This window comes from Oreochromis niloticus, linkage group LG17, assembly GCF_001858045.2.
Source record: "Oreochromis niloticus isolate F11D_XX linkage group LG17, O_niloticus_UMD_NMBU, whole genome shotgun sequence".
NCBI lineage: Eukaryota > Metazoa > Chordata > Actinopteri > Cichliformes > Cichlidae > Oreochromis > Oreochromis niloticus.
In genome coordinates, this window is record NC_031981.2 from 21,202,301 (window position 1) to 21,217,854 (window position 15,554).

The following is a 15,554-nucleotide window of genomic DNA, read 5'->3' on the forward strand; positions in this document are numbered from 1 at the left end:
GAGGACACGCAGAATGCAGATGGACCAGCAACAAGCAAAGGAAAACATAGTGCTTAAACACACAGGCAGTAACGAGGGAGTGAGAAACAGGAGGGAAACACAGCTGGGACTAATTGCACATAACGAGACTAAGGAAGCAAAGCAGAACATGCTGACAAAGGACAAGGGCTGTGTCCCAATTCAGGGTCTGCACGCTTGAAGTACTCGCACTACACGTACTACGTACGGTGCGTACTATAAGTACGAGAAGTGCGGAAGTGAGAGGCTTGTGAAATGGGACGGTCTAGCCTTCGTCGCGCTGTTCAGGTTGCCTAGCAACCATAATACTAACCGCGAGAAACGTTTCATACAGCTTTGTTTGACAGAAATGAAGGAGACAAAATGTTTTGTTGGTCATTCATTTTTGTCATGACATCACTGTGATTAGTTGAGTATCTGAGGCTGAGACCACAGGACTGTAAAACATGATAGTTGAGCTTCATTTCTGTACTGAACAGTCATTTCAAGATTAGTTAGTAAATAACAATTAGCTAATGTTGTTCATGAGACTAAAATCATCTCACTGTGGTAATGTAAATATAATATGGCCAATATTATAGTATTGTCAGATTATTATGATATATATACTATAGCTGTCGAAATTAACGCGTTAATTGCGATAATTAAATTTTGGAATTAATTACGTTAGAATGTTTAACTATTTAGCGCAACACGCAGAAAAGTCGCTCCCATAATTCCACTTGATTTGTTTACCGCGCCACTGAAAATGGAGAAGCAGGAACAGGATGGCCTTCTGGATGGGGAATTTAAATACAAGAAGAACATAGATGGGACAATAAACAAACGCGTTGTAATTTGCACTCACTGTAGTAAAGAGTTTCAATTTCACCGTTCAAATTCGACCTTAAAATACCACCTTAATGCCAAACACGCGTTTGTCGGGGCAGCAGCTTCACCCGGCCTGCGTCAGACCACTCTTAGTGAACGCAGGCCACTCGGTAAGTCTTCTTTGGACAAACTGACCGACAATATAGCCAAATGGATAGCAAAGGACTGTAGACCGCTAAGCATTGTGGAGGACAAGGGCTTTGCGGATGTTTTAAAGGTTGCATCTCAGGACGCGTCCTACAAGCCCCCAGCGAGAAGCACAATAACAATTCGAATCCACGAACTGTATGAAACGGAGAAAAAGAAAAAAGAAGAGGCTTTAGTTCACACAGAATGCGTGGCTCTGACAGGAGACCACTGGACATCATTGAGTAATGACAATTACCTGGGAGTTACTGCGCATTTAATCACTGAAGCCTGGGGTCTGACATCCTTTGCGCTGACTATAATGAAAACGGAAGAGCGGCACTTTGCGGAGGCTTGTGCAGAGCAGTTCCAGACTGTTGCTCGCAGGCGGAGAATTGAGGAGAAGGTGACAACAGTAGGCACGGACAGTGCGCGCAATATGATCGCCGCGGCTCGCATCATGCCATTCAATCACATGCCGTGTACCGCGCACATTCTACAGAGATGCATCACAGTGAGTCTCGCAGACAGTGGCTTTGTCACTGCGCTGGCCAAATGCCGCAAAATTGTTGGCCATTTTAAGCACAGCTCAGCAAACACAGCAGAGCTGAACGCAGAGCAGGTGTCACTGGGGCGCAAGCAGGAGCCGTTGGCCCAGGACGTGCCTACGCGCTGGAACTCCACGCTGGAGATGGTGAAGCGCTTGATCCGCAACCAAACTGCAGTAACCGCGACTCTGGATAAACAAAAGCATAAACTTGTCCTCCTGACGCCTCCAGAGTGGGACAAACTCCAGAGACTGGAGACACTTCTAGAGCCCTGCAGGTGAGCCTGTCATTGTGACCATAATTGTAGGTTTAGATTAAATGTATCAAACATACATCTTAAATCAGTTTTGTTATTATGAAAATGTCTTATTTAAAAAATAAATGAAATCAAATATTTTATTAATATTACCTAGTATTAAAAAGCTTTTTTTAATTTGCTGTCTTATCTGTGTGTGTGTGTGTGTATTCCACTGCAGATATGTGACTGAACTGCTGGGAGGAGAGGCCTACGTCTCCTGCTCTGTAGTTCTACCAGCCTTCTGCCACCTGCGCCGTGTCATGGAAGTAACTGATGAGGACCCTGCATATGTGGTGAGGTTTAAAGAGAAGTTTAAGGAAGGCCTTGCTTCCCGCCAGGAACATACCAACTATGCATGGCTCCAGATCGCAACTGCACTGGACCCACGTTTTAAAGACCTACGCAGTGTGCCCAAGACTGACAGAGAAGCAGTGTGGACCACACTGGCAGGCATGCTGCATGAAGACTCTCCTAGAAGATCACACACTGCAGAAGAAGGTCCAGCCAAGAAGAGGCTGAGCCTGCTGCAGATGGACTCTGACTCTGAGTCAGAGGAGGAGGTACAGCAGGACAGAGCCATACAGCGCTACAGAGCAGAGCCCTGCACTGCCTTAGAGGACTGTCCCTTACAGTGGTGGGCAGCTCATGCAGGAGCCCACAGCCAGCTGGCCCGCCTTGCTCGCAGATACCTGGCCACTCCTGCCTCCACAGTGCCCTGTGAGAGGCTGTTCTCTGTAGCAGGGCACATTGTGAACAAGAAGAGGTCTGCTCTGCACTCAGAGAACGTGGACAAGTTGGTTTGTCTCAGCAACTGGCTGAAGGATGAGTAGACCAGAGGACCGTGTGTTTAGAGCTTGTTCTATGGTTGAATGTGATTTAAACAATACTTTTCACTGTTGTTCATATTTTTTTGCACTAATCTACCTTACCCAAAAGGATGATTGGAGATTTTTTCTATTTTGCCTGTTGAATTAGGCCTATGTTCTGTGAACTTGAAGATGTATATGGATAAAACAATGTGCTAGATTTAAACGGGTGGAAAACATTCAGTAAAAATCCCTCACAATTATTTGAAGCCCTGTTCTGCTTGTACTGCTTGTACTCACAATTAATAATAAATAAAACAAACAAGTGTGTTAAAAACCACTATCTGTCCCGATTTTTACACATATATACACATATACACATATATTTCGAGTTGCGATTAATCAATTTTTAGGCTGTGATTAATTCGCTTCCAGCACAACACCCAGCCTACGTCAGACCACGCTGAGTGAACGCAGGCCACTCAGCGTGGTCTTAGCATTAAATAACACTAACAAGTGTGTAAAAATCCGCTATCTGTCCGTATGTTTGCACACATTTTGGTCATATTTCGAGTTGCGATTAATCATGATTAATTAATTTTTAGGCTGTGATTAATCTGATTAAAAATTTTAATCATTTGACAGCCCTAATATATACATATATACTGCAACTTGAATCTGTATATATATATATACAGATTCAAGTTGCAGTTATTTATATTTCCTATCACCTTAAATCTTCACTCAAAGACAAGTATCTTTGACAGTGTATATATAGATGTATTATGCATAAGAGACAAATATTGTTTGTTTAATATGTTGGCATTATTACATTTGGCTCAATGCTTACATACATGTGTAAAAAGGAAAATGTACAAGCTGTGAAAACTGTTTCTGATAGAATGAAGATCAGACTGATATATGAAATATTCCTTTATTGGGTGAGAAAATCAGACCATGTCATAACTGCTTTAAGTCATACAGAATAGATATCAGAGCCTCAAACAGGCTGACTTCTGCTAAATGGGTCAAACTGGGTAGAAAGTCTACAAACACATAACATCCTTATAGAATATGATGTAACACTATAGATCAACTTACCTCAGAATATATAAAGCATATAAACAATTACAGCAATATGATGCAACAGACACAGCAGCACTACTAATCCAAAATACTCAAAGCTTCATAGAACTGAAACAAACATTTATTTTTAGCTCCATTCTGCTGCTGATACATACTGTAGGTTTCTGAATATTAAACTTGTTGCTGCCTTTCATAGTGTGTAACTTGAAGGCCCTGAGTACTTTCTCCCACACTGAAAACACTGGAATGATATAATTATTTGAACATTACCTAATAAGACTGATTCAGGACAGACAATTAGTTATTTTAAACTTTCCTAGCAGTCCTTCACAAACAGGGAACAGTCTGTCTATTCTCTCCATCTGTCAGCTGCTGCTGGCTCTTCCTCCTCCTCTTCCTCACACAGTGCTGAGTTTGTCCTGGTGGATCATCAGGGGTGCAAAGCCTCACAGATGATGTGCAGCAGTGGGTCCCTCAGTCTGTCCTCACTCTGGACACTTGCAGTTGTCACACATGGAAATCAAATGTGTGATAAGCTGCAGGATTCAAACACAAGTGTAACTTATAAATACATGTTCATACTTTTATTCCACAATCAGAGAGAAAGAAACAGAGAGAGAGTGCAGGACAGACAGACAGGTGACAGTCTCAGGTGTACACACTGCTACAAAACAGCACAAGAGAAGGAGGATTTAGTGTTTGTGTTATTACGAGTGCTAAACAAGAAGAGTTCCCAGATGGTACAGTGGACACATGTGTGACTCCTGTGATTAAAGCATCTTTCTTTCAGCTTAACGAGTGAACCGTCAGCTCGTTCAAACACACGTTAAAGTCTGTTTGGCTCGACACCACCAAACAGAGGCAGCAATATAACATAGCTAGCATTAACAGTGCAGTGAATCCTGCTTGTGCCGTGATATTCAGGACTGCAAGCAGCATTCACTGACTCTCAGCTTGTTGTGTTTGTGGATATATGACTGACTTTAATTATCCACAAAATCATCACATTCTCTGTAAGATTAAGGTCAACTATTGAATGGCGTGTATTTTAAAGTAAAGGCTTTAAAACCAAGTTACCGCTGAAAGTACAAACATCACTAATGTCACATAACTTTGCCAACATGTGGTCAACAGTAATGTTTTAATGTTCTTCGTTATTAAACATTCGTACATAAATAAGTGACATCATATTCACTTTTGACAGTTCACTCTTCGGCCGCTCCCTTCTGCCGTATTTTGTGGCAAAATTATCCACACCCACCGCCGCGCTATGAATTGTGGGATATATGGGACCACGAAGCGTGCACCAGACCACGCTTGATATTTGGGGAAATCGACGGTGCATTTGGAGTATGCATTTGAAGTACACTTCGAATTGGGACAGCCGTCGTCGCATGGTGGTGACGTAATCCCACTTAAAATGCGTACTTCAAGCGTGCGGTCTCTTAATTGGGACACAGCCAAGGACTATCAACGTAAGACATTTAACACACAGACTGAACTCAAAACATGTAAGCTTAACACTTGGTACTGGAGGAATGAAACAGAGCCAAGACTCACAAAACACAAGACTAGGGATAGACCAGTCCGACATACAGAATCGGTTTCAGTCCGATCCTGACGTAAATTACCAGATCGGATATCGAGGAGAAAAACAAAATTCACAAAAGCACCTCACAAAACCTGCGACATGGTGTAACTCAGGTAGTGACCTTAGCACGTCGGAGCAGCACGTGATAGAGCGGCTGTTGGGTGCGAGACCTGTCGGCGGTCTGGAGTTCACACTGAAAGCATCTGGAGCCTCGCTACGTGCTGCCAGTCTGCTTTTTAAGTTGCTGAATATAAAGATTTTTGTGTTGATATTGCACTTCTTTTTTCCAGAACCAAAGAGTTTTTGAAATCTGCATAAAACTGCATTTTAAATTACTTTTTAAATATTACTTTAAATACTTAAAGTTCTGCTATAAGCTTAAATAAAAAGATCAGTATTGCTGAACTGCAAAATATTTTAGGTGCAGTGTATTTTTCACATACAAGTATAAAGGAATAGCTTTAGTGTTTTGTTTTTTAAAACTTTAGTATGATTCAATAAAAGCACTAGATGTTACCAGTCCCTGATAATGCATTGCTTCAAATGGAGATAAATGAATGGCATCGTGCCATCTCTACACAAGACGTGGCTAGACACTGAAGGAGGTAAAACATAATCACTAGAAGCAAGGAACTAAATAACCTAACATAAACCACTCAGAGAACATAAACATAGAAATATTCTTTTAACCCCAAAACACAGTCCAATGGAGACTGAAGAGTAACATAAACAGAACAACCATAACTGATACAAAACAAGGAATATCAATCATACACAAAAACACATGGACACTGGGTCACCGGACCCAGGACCAACTGGCCTGCCTGCAGTCCAAACCTTTCATCAACTTTTGAGAAGCTTGCATGAGTTGCTGAATGCCTCCCAAAAATTCCCACAGCAAAGAATCATGAACATTTAGAACTACAATCTCAGCAGCAATACCAACACCTTTCTCAAGACCCCTTATAAGAAGAACATGTCCCTATACGACCTCTGAAGTCCCTACAATATCCTCAACATCTTTACAACGCCTTCAACAACCCAATTTGTTTAAGACTCGTACAGCTAATTTCAAGGACCCTTTTAATTTTTCCAAGGCTCATACAGCCTCCTCAGCAGAAATGTGAACAAAGACTCAAAGAAAACGTTAATGGACCTTTACAGCATCATCTACCACCTAAAACTTCAACCAGACCACAATACAACTTTTTCTAAGGTAAATCACCATCACATTTTCTTAAAATAATAAATTCTTCTTCTTTCTGCTGCTTCCTTTAGGGGTCATCTGCCTCTATCTCACCCATCTGGTAACATACAATTATTGTAGGGCCTTTGCCTTACAATATAAAGCTACTACTGTCACTCCTCAACAGTGTTGGGACTAAAGCGTTATTAAGTAACGCATTACAATAACTACGTTATTATTGTGGTAACGAGCATGGTAACTAGTTATTATGCCAAAATCAGGAATGCGTTAATCGTTACCGGGATTTAGATAGGGTCGTTATTCGTTACTTCGTGTGTTGCGTTTGACTTAACTCGGAAATCGGAACACGAACCTGGGAATAATGTCACACTCGAGTAAACGGCGTTCTGGTTAGCCTCCTCGGAAAAGTCGGGATTCCAATATGGCGACGCCCTCGAAAACGGTTGTTTTGCTAGCCCTCTACAAAAACAAATTACTACCAAACACATATGCAGCTCATCTGCAGTCTGGAGTTACCTACATCTTCCTACTCGGAAGGCAGAATTTCCGAGTCCCGAGTACAAAGAAAAGCACCACGACTGCAGTTTCCATGTTGGACGTAAAAAGCACACGTGACGCTGTGACGTAAGCTAGAATCATGGCGACAGTCGAAGATGGTCCAGGCGTGGGTTTTCTCTCCTGGAAATGTTCACATTATTTTTCCTTTCTGATGATAAAAGACAAGAATATTGTGGTGAACTGTACTCTCTGTGGAGGTTCTAAAACTCTTTCGACATCAGAGACTAGCAATTCTAAATGGTAAAATGGTAAATGGCCTGTATTTATATAGCGCTTTTACTAGTCCCTAAGGACCCCAAAGCGCTTTACATATCCAGTCATTCACCCATTCACACACTGGTGATGGCAAGCTACGTTGTAGCCATAGCCACAGCCACCTGGGGCGCACTGACAGAGGCAAGGCTGCCGGACACTGGCGCCACCCTCTAACCACCACCAGTAGGCAACAGGTGAATTGTCTTGCCCAAGGACACAACGACCGAGACTGTCCAAGCCAGGGCTCGAACCGGCAACCTTCCGATTACAAGGCGAACTCTCAACTCTTGAGCCACGATCGCCACGCAAGCATTCTAATCTGATGAAACATCTTCAGAAACAGCATGCATCTACCAAGTTAGTTGAAAAAGAACCCAAAGGTAACGTCGGTGACTCTAGCTCCGTTGACGCTATTCCAGCAAAACAACGAAAGCTTGATTTCACACAGCCTGCTGCACAGTCCATCACCCAGCCCCAGCTACACAGGCTGATTGCCAGGTATGTTGTGGAAGACATGAAACCCATCTCAACGGTTGAGTCGCATGCTTTTAGACAACTGATTAGTCACATACCTGTGCGAGGGAGAGCTGGGAAGGCACCATCCAGAAAGACTGAGCTGGACAACATTAACTCATCTCATGGCCTATCGTTTAAAATCACATCAACTGTAACGGATAATGGCTCCAATTTTGTCAAGGCTTTTAAAGTGTACCAGCCACCACCTGAGTCGGATGACTCTGAATATGAGGAGGATGAGGTGACTTTTGCTTCTATTGGGGATGTGCTGCAGAATGGAGCTGATGATGCTGATGACGCAATTTCTTTAACGCCACATCAGAGATGTGCATTGCACACACTGAATCTTATCCCTTGCACTGATGTGGAGAAGTGGCTATTGTCTGAAGCTGCAACAAAAACCATCTACAGAAGTGCCACCACAAAATGTGCAGGGCTGTGGAACAAGGCCAGTCGTTCCACAGTGGCTGCTGAGATTGTGGAAGACATTATTACAAAGAAGCTACTAGTACCTTGCACAACAAGGTGGAACTCGTTCTATTATGCTCTGGAGAGAATTTCAAAGATACCTTTGGTGGAGCTCAACACAATCTCATCCACATCACAGTTGAAATGTTTCAATGAGAGGGAGCATCAGTGTATCAGAGAGTACTGTGCAGTCATGAAACCACTTAATGTGGCACTGGAAATTCTACAAGGACATTGTTTTTATGGCACACTCCTACCCACACTGGAATCGCTGATGACCAAGACTCTGGCTATGAAAAATGGTCTGCAAATTCTTGTTGGGCTACCAGATGCAGTTGTCCAGGTAAGAGATGATATTTTCATTTGTGTTTATCTTTAATGAAATGTGTTACTCAATTGCTTTTTATATTGTGCTGTGCTGTTGTGTCACATGCAAGTGAATGCTGTTACAGTTACAGATACTTAACCCCAATAAATAAAATACATACAACGTAGTAAAATACACACTATTTACAAAATAAAATACAGGGTGGGCCATTTATATGGATACACCGTAATAAAATGGGAATGGTTGGTGATATTAAAGTCCTGTTTGTGGCACATTAGTATATGTGAGGGGGCAAACTCCTCAAGATGGGTGGTGACCATGGTGGCCATTTAGAAGTCGGCCATCTTGGATACAACTTTTGTTTTTTCAATAGGAAGAGGGCCATGTGACACATCAACCTTATTGGTAATGTCACAAGAAAAACAATGGTGTGCTTGGTTTCAACGTAACTTTATTCTTTCATGAGTTATTTACAAGTTTCTGACCATTTATAAAATGTGTTCAGTGAGCTGCCCATTGTGTTGGATTGTCAATGCAACCCTCTTCTCCCACTCTTCACACACTGATAGCAACACCGCAGGAGAGGCATCCAGTATCCGTAGTTTCAGGTGCTGCACATCTCGTATCTTCACACCATAGACAATTGCCTTCAGATGACCCCAAAGATAAAAGTCACTTTTGTTGTTCCAACAGTCTTGGAGGGATCCATCCAATGTGGGTTAGTGTCAGACCAATAGCGGTGGTTATGTTTGTTAACTTCACCATTCACATAACAGTTTGCCTCATCACTGAACAAAATCTTCTGCGTGAACTGAGGGTCCTGTTCCAATTTTTGTTTTGCCCATTCTGCAAATTCTGTGCGCCGTTCTGGGTCATCCTCATTGAGATGCTGCAGTAGCTGGAGTTTGTAAAGGTGCCATTTGTGAGTAGCTAATATCCGCCGAAGGGATGTTCGACTAATGCCACTCTCCAGTGACATGCGGCGAGTGCTACGCTGTGGGCTCTTGCTGAATGAAGCTAGGACAGCCACTGATGTTTCGTCATTAGTGACAGTTTTCTTGCATCCACATTTTGGCAAATCCAACACTGAACCAGTTTCACGAAACTTAACAAGCAGTTTGCTAACTGTAGCATGGGAGATGGGTGGTCTCGTAGGGTGTCTTGCATTGAAATCTGCTGCAATGACCCGGTTACTGCGTTCACCAGATATCAACACAATTTCGATCCGCTCCTCACGTGTTAACCTCTTTAACAGGTCAATGGCTGTGAACAAAGAGAAACTTGTAAATAACTCATGAAAGAATAAAGTTACATTGAAACCAAGCACACCATTGTTTTTCTTGTGACATTACCAATAAGTTTGATGTGTCACATGGCCCTCTTCCTATTGAAAAATCAAAAGTTGTATCCGAGATGGCCGACTTCTAAATGGCCAGGCATGGAAGGACCTCGCAAAGGCACGTCTGCTGGTAGAGTGTCGAAAACTTCTCCCTGAGCAAGATCAGCTAAAACCAGGTACCAGCACCACCAAGACAGCACAGCACCCGGGTTCTAGCAAAGAGGATGAGTTCTTCTCCTTTGAAGAGAATGAGGACATATATGCGACTGCTGAAGGTGAGGTAGCCGAGTACCTCAAATCAGGAGCAACAGGGTTAGACTCTCTGAAGCATTTCCTGATGATAAAGAAACTCTCTCTTAAACTTAACGCAGCCACTCCTTCAAGTGCCCCAGTTGAAAGGCTTTTCAGCCTGGGAAACCTGATTCTCACTCCAAAGAGGAACAAGTTGTCTGATCATAAGTTTGAGAAGCTTCTCCTCTTGAGGTACAATTGTTGGTTTGATGGAACCAAAGTTGAGTAGTGCTCATATGATGATGATGTGTTGCCTTCAGTGGTGCTCTACAAGGTCAAGGAGGTTAATATTTCCAAGTTAAACTTGGGCTTCTGAAGCACTACTTATTATTTATTTTATTTCTGTTTGTCAGGATGAAAATACTTATTATTAATTTTATTTCTCATCTCTTTCTCTGAAAATACTTTTAATGCTGAACATGAGGTCTCCAGTTGGTGCAATTCAGCAGTTAAGTTTACAAAGTTAAGTTCAGTCAAGTTTACAAAGAATGGACAAACCTCACCGTGTTTATGTTAAATCATTTTTGCACTACATTTTTTGCACTTTGTTTAATGTTTAATGTTGGCACTGCTAAAAGCATACTTTCTGTCCATTTAAATGGCAAAAATAAATATATCTTTATATATATATATATATCATCATTAACTTGCACTCACACTACTACACTGCCATTTTAACCATTTTAGGTTCAGGCCATTAGGTGGCACAGTGTACTTGTGGCAGGGTAGTGCTAACATGTAAGCAAGCTAGAAGACTGGCATCCTTTCTGGGTATCCAGTTAGGGAAGCACCACATTAATAAGAGAATTCTGGGTAAAACCAAAGTTACTTTCCCTAGTAACTAGTGACTTTGAAAGTAACGAGTAACTTGAAGTAACTGAGTTACTTTTGATAGGAGTAACTAGTAATGTAACTAAGTTACTAATTTAAAGTAACTTACCCAACACTGCTCCTCAATCTGTCCTCTTCTCTTTCTCATTAATCTTCTTTCATCTTCTCAGCACAGTCTCTACACTCCTTAAATTTTCTTCCCTATCCTTAATCACGCTAATCTGCTGCACATCCTTTCCAGCTCACTCTGCTGAGCCAATAGATACAATTCCTTTTCTCCTTCTTTAGTGTGCATCTTCACACACAGCTCACTAGAAGCCTTTTCCTTTGCCTCCTCTCTCTTTGCTGAACGCCTATTCCTCTGTCATTTCCTCTTCCTTTGAATGCATTTGGATATTTTTTTGCTCCCGTCGCTGTCAACCACACTTTCAGATCTACTCATATGTGAGTCTCTTTGAACAGACTGCATGAATCAGCGCTCTGTTTCATTCACAAACCTGCCGACAACCTGCGCCTGCGCCCAACACACATATACACACACACTTCTCCAAGCTCCGCCCCTCCCGCGGAGCAAGACGCAGACCCGGTGGCGAATGAGTAACACACATTGAAAGGAGCGACAGACAGCAGCTCTCTGTTCGTCTTTCTGCCGGTGTTGTTCGTGGCCGCGGGGACAGGTAAGACCCGTGACCGTCTCTGCTCACCTGACAGTCTCAGACTTGACCTCAAACGCATTCACGCTCTGTGTTACTTCTCTTTTAAACAGGGGTGGTTTTTACAACTAACAGTACCTTCGGAATTTGACTAGCATGTATTTTTAAATATATTTATATTTAAATTTGTTTGTTTCTTATTTGTTTTTCTGCCACTGTTTTCACAGAAATATTTTTTAAATATTTGTTTCTCTTATGTTTATTAGATTAATAAGGAAATTTAAAAATATATAAACTGCAGGTTAACTTCACTGTGTCTCGCTAATCATCTGATAATATGTAATATTACTATTAATAATAATAATAAATATACTACTACTACTACTAACAAGAACAAGAATAACAACAACAATAATAATAATAATAATAATAATAATAATGATGATGATGATGATGATGATGATGATGATGATAATAATAATAATAATAATAACAACAATTCACGGGTTATTTGCTCATTGATATTGTCTTATTAAGTGTTTTATTTGGCAGGTTTCCGTGTTTTGTTGCATTTAAACTCAAATATTCCTTTTTAATTCTACCAAAAATGTTTAAATGGCACAACTTAGTCAACAAGAAATATGCAGAGTAATATAATCTAATCCTACAAAGCGTCTCCTCACTGGATTAATGATCTACTGAGATAAAACATTTTTTATCTCAGTAGATCATGTTTTATATGACTGGTTTTACTAGCTGTGTACATGAAGACTTACTTGCTTCTTTCTCCTGAGGTTGAGAATTAGTACTGAACAGTGATGTGATGCTAACAAAATTCCTTAAAATTCAGGATGTTGGAGTCCTTTATTTTCAAGCAGAGACTTTATAAGTGGGAGGTATGGCTCTCAAGGAACAAGAGGATTATGCAGCAGCAAAGCTGTTTTTTCTTCTGGAAGTATAACATCCTGGAGGAAAAAAATTCAAAAGATTATTTCTAGGCAATGTCAGCTAATTTTTAATGCAGTTTTTAATCAAACCATATTGTGATTATATACATGCATTTTTATGTGCAGCTAACAACTGAAATTAGAGTTAATTTACAGAAAGCTTAAACTTAACTGCCCAAATAATTGCCCAGAGACATTTAAAGGGGGCGAGACTTGTTTCAAGACGGACTCTGTGCATGAACGTCATTGATTATCTGATTATCGTACTCTGTAGAGTTATAAAAACTTGTAAAAATGAGTAGAATGTCAGTGAAGATGTTTAAATTATTTCATTTACTTTAAAAATCGTTTTGTTTCCCTCCACAGGTCATACTGCAGTGATGTTATCACTCCTCCTCTTCCTCCTCCCTCCCTTCTTCCTCTTCACACCCACCTGGGCGTTGGAGTTTCGGTATCACAACAACCATGAGATTGAGCAGTACCTCAAGCAGGTCAGCACCTCCAATCCCGACATAACACACCTGTACAGCATCGGCCAGTCTTCAAAAGGTAACGCTGCTCCTTCCGCTTCCTGTCCCACCTGTAATTCTAAGACTTAGTTGGGAGTTGAAATGACAAAAGGTGTGAAATGACAACTTGTGATGATCAGAATAACAAGATTTCCTGTGCGGATGTGTTCCTTGTGAAAACTTCCCCCGCAGCATGTGTTTAGCATATTTTTATTAGAGTCATTTTATTTTGATAGCCATTATCAGATACGGTGATAACAGAATAAAGGAGGTTATTGTTCCTGCGCCAATGTCTTGGGGCTTTTTTGAGATGAGGAGCTCTTATTTAAGGGATATCCACCCAGCAACAGCTCAGTGAAAGAATCTAAAACGGTGATTTTGCCAGATGTGTAAACAGTGTTGAGGTTTGAGCCTGAGGCAGCTGCTGCTATGAGCCGGTGCTGCGGAAATGAAAATGAACTGAATCTGGTTAATAAGTGAACAGTTTCAGCTTTCTCAGCTCGACTGACAGACTGGGATAATTTGTATCTGCTGCAGTGAGTCTGCACACTTTTTTGTTCTCCTCATGATTCAGTTTGTCAAGATCAAGAAATGCTTCTAACGTTCTCTATTTTTCATTGCATTTGATATTCAAAACTGCATACATGAATGACTTGCACAACCACACATGGAGTCCTTTTGCACTACTTCCGAACACTTTGCACCTGTCCTCTACTGTGTGCCTTTTACGGAGCCCCACAAGGGACAATTGGAGAAAAAAAAAAAAAACGAAGATGAACTTTTGCAAGATCCCGCAAAACTTTTGCGGGACCTCGCAAAAGTAACTCAGGAGCAAGATCCCAGCCGCATCCTTCGAAGGATCCGGCCTTTGCGGTCTACGTGGGCCGGGTCCTCCGAAGACCGAGAAGGCCGGAAGTGCAAGGCTGTGAAATGGGACGGTCTAGCCTTCAGATTTGCATCACCAGCTGTGTTGGTGAAGTTTAATAAACTCAGCCATCTGCTCCTTGCTATCTAAAATATAACAGGACATTGGAGTAAATTCTCGACCATCTCACACTTCTGTTTAATCAGTTTGCTGTTTTACGTTTATTCAGCTGTGTGAAAACCAGAACTTTAATCTCAGCCAAACCAATTTACTGAGGAACAAATAAAATACTGACAAAAGCCAAACAATAACATTTTTAAGCCGTCTAGGTGACTTATATATCATAATCTGAGTAGCGAAAGGTTGCAGGGGTTTTGAAAATGATCTTAATTTTTTTTCCTCCAATGTCCCTTGCGGGGCTCCATAGCCTTTTCTCTTGATTTCTATATATTTCTCCTGTTTATTATTAATTGCTGCTGTCTTACTACTTATCCTCCTGCCTGTGAAAAATGTCTCATAAGTGAATATCGCTGGCTGGCCTTATATTTCTGAAAGTATGAGCAAAATCAGCCTCTGCCACTGTCTAATCACAGTCATCTGCATTTGAACATTTGAAACCTGACTACTTTAAATCTGCATCTACTAAACTTTCACTTCTGAGGCAAATTCAGTTTTTTTTTTTACATTCTGAGAAGAGACGTTAGGTCATAATGGGACTTCCTTCTTTCCAAATATTAGAAGACAACCTTTCATAATCCTGCAACACAACACCCTCTTAACAATTTTCTCTTCGGTGGGTATCATGTATTGTGCAGTGCTAAAGTCTTGGACTTGCTGCTAAAAAGCCAGACTTGCTCTAAAGCACAGTCCTTAAGGGCCGGTGTCCTGAAACTTTAACATGTGTCCCTGCAGCAACACACCTGAATAAAATTAGTAGGTCATTAGAAAGACTATAGATCTTGACTGCATGCTGAGGTGGCAGTTTAGCCAATTGATTTGTGTTACAGCAGCTCATGAGTGAATTAACATGTTGCAATAACAGTACTTTTAGAAGTACAATTTTCCAAACACTGACATTTACTTACATTTATTTGAGTAGGGTTTAGGGGTTGCCACCTCAGCATGCAGTCAAGATCTATAGTCTTTCTAATGACCTACTAATTTTATTCAGGTGTGTTGCTGCAGGGACACATGTTAAAGTTTCAGGACACTGGCCCTTGAGGACTGGAGTTTGACAGCCCTGCTCTAAAGCATGAGCTCTCCAGGCTTTAAGAAGGTTTTCACTCATTTTCAGTCCAGTCTTTGTACCAGAGGAATGTTTGTTTTTCTTTATTTTTAGGCACTTAACTCCAACCTATGAATCATAACTCAAGGGATGAACCAGTGTTGTGTCAGTGGCTACAGGTCTTATGAAATGATGAATACAAAATTGAAATCTTCAGAT

General features: G+C 41.2%; 2 protein-coding genes and 1 long non-coding RNA gene across 4 annotated transcripts in view; 2 read left to right on the forward strand and 1 right to left on the reverse strand.

Annotated features, from left to right (window-relative positions):
- The first annotated feature begins 700 nt into the window (after window positions 1-700).
- On the forward strand, window positions 701-3,006 carry LOC106097885 (zinc finger BED domain-containing protein 1). Its single transcript, XM_013268702.3, has 2 exons — window positions 701-1,839; window positions 2,039-3,006. The coding sequence occupies exons 1-2, from the start codon at window positions 767-769 to the stop codon at window positions 2,688-2,690; spliced, it is 1,725 nt and encodes a 574-aa protein (XP_013124156.2). The 5' UTR covers window positions 701-766; the 3' UTR covers window positions 2,691-3,006.
- Window positions 3,007-11,707: 8,701 nt separating this feature from the next.
- The window catches only part of cpm (carboxypeptidase M), a 28,467-nt gene continuing 24,620 nt past the window's right edge, over window positions 11,708-15,554 (forward strand). For both annotated transcript variants that reach the window (XM_005463490.4, XM_005463492.4), the window contains exons 1-2: window positions 11,708-11,813; window positions 13,103-13,285. In XM_005463490.4, the coding sequence (XP_005463547.1) occupies window positions 13,117-13,285 (169 nt within the window). In that variant the 5' untranslated portion in view covers window positions 11,708-11,813; window positions 13,103-13,116. The remainder of the gene's footprint in view (window positions 11,814-13,102; window positions 13,286-15,554) is intronic.
- LOC112842695 (uncharacterized) lies at window positions 12,604-15,275 on the reverse strand. Its single transcript, XR_003214650.1, has 3 exons — window positions 15,196-15,275; window positions 13,074-13,316; window positions 12,604-12,754 (listed from the first exon to the last, which is right to left on the reverse strand). It is a non-coding gene; the product is annotated as an uncharacterized LOC112842695 (long non-coding RNA).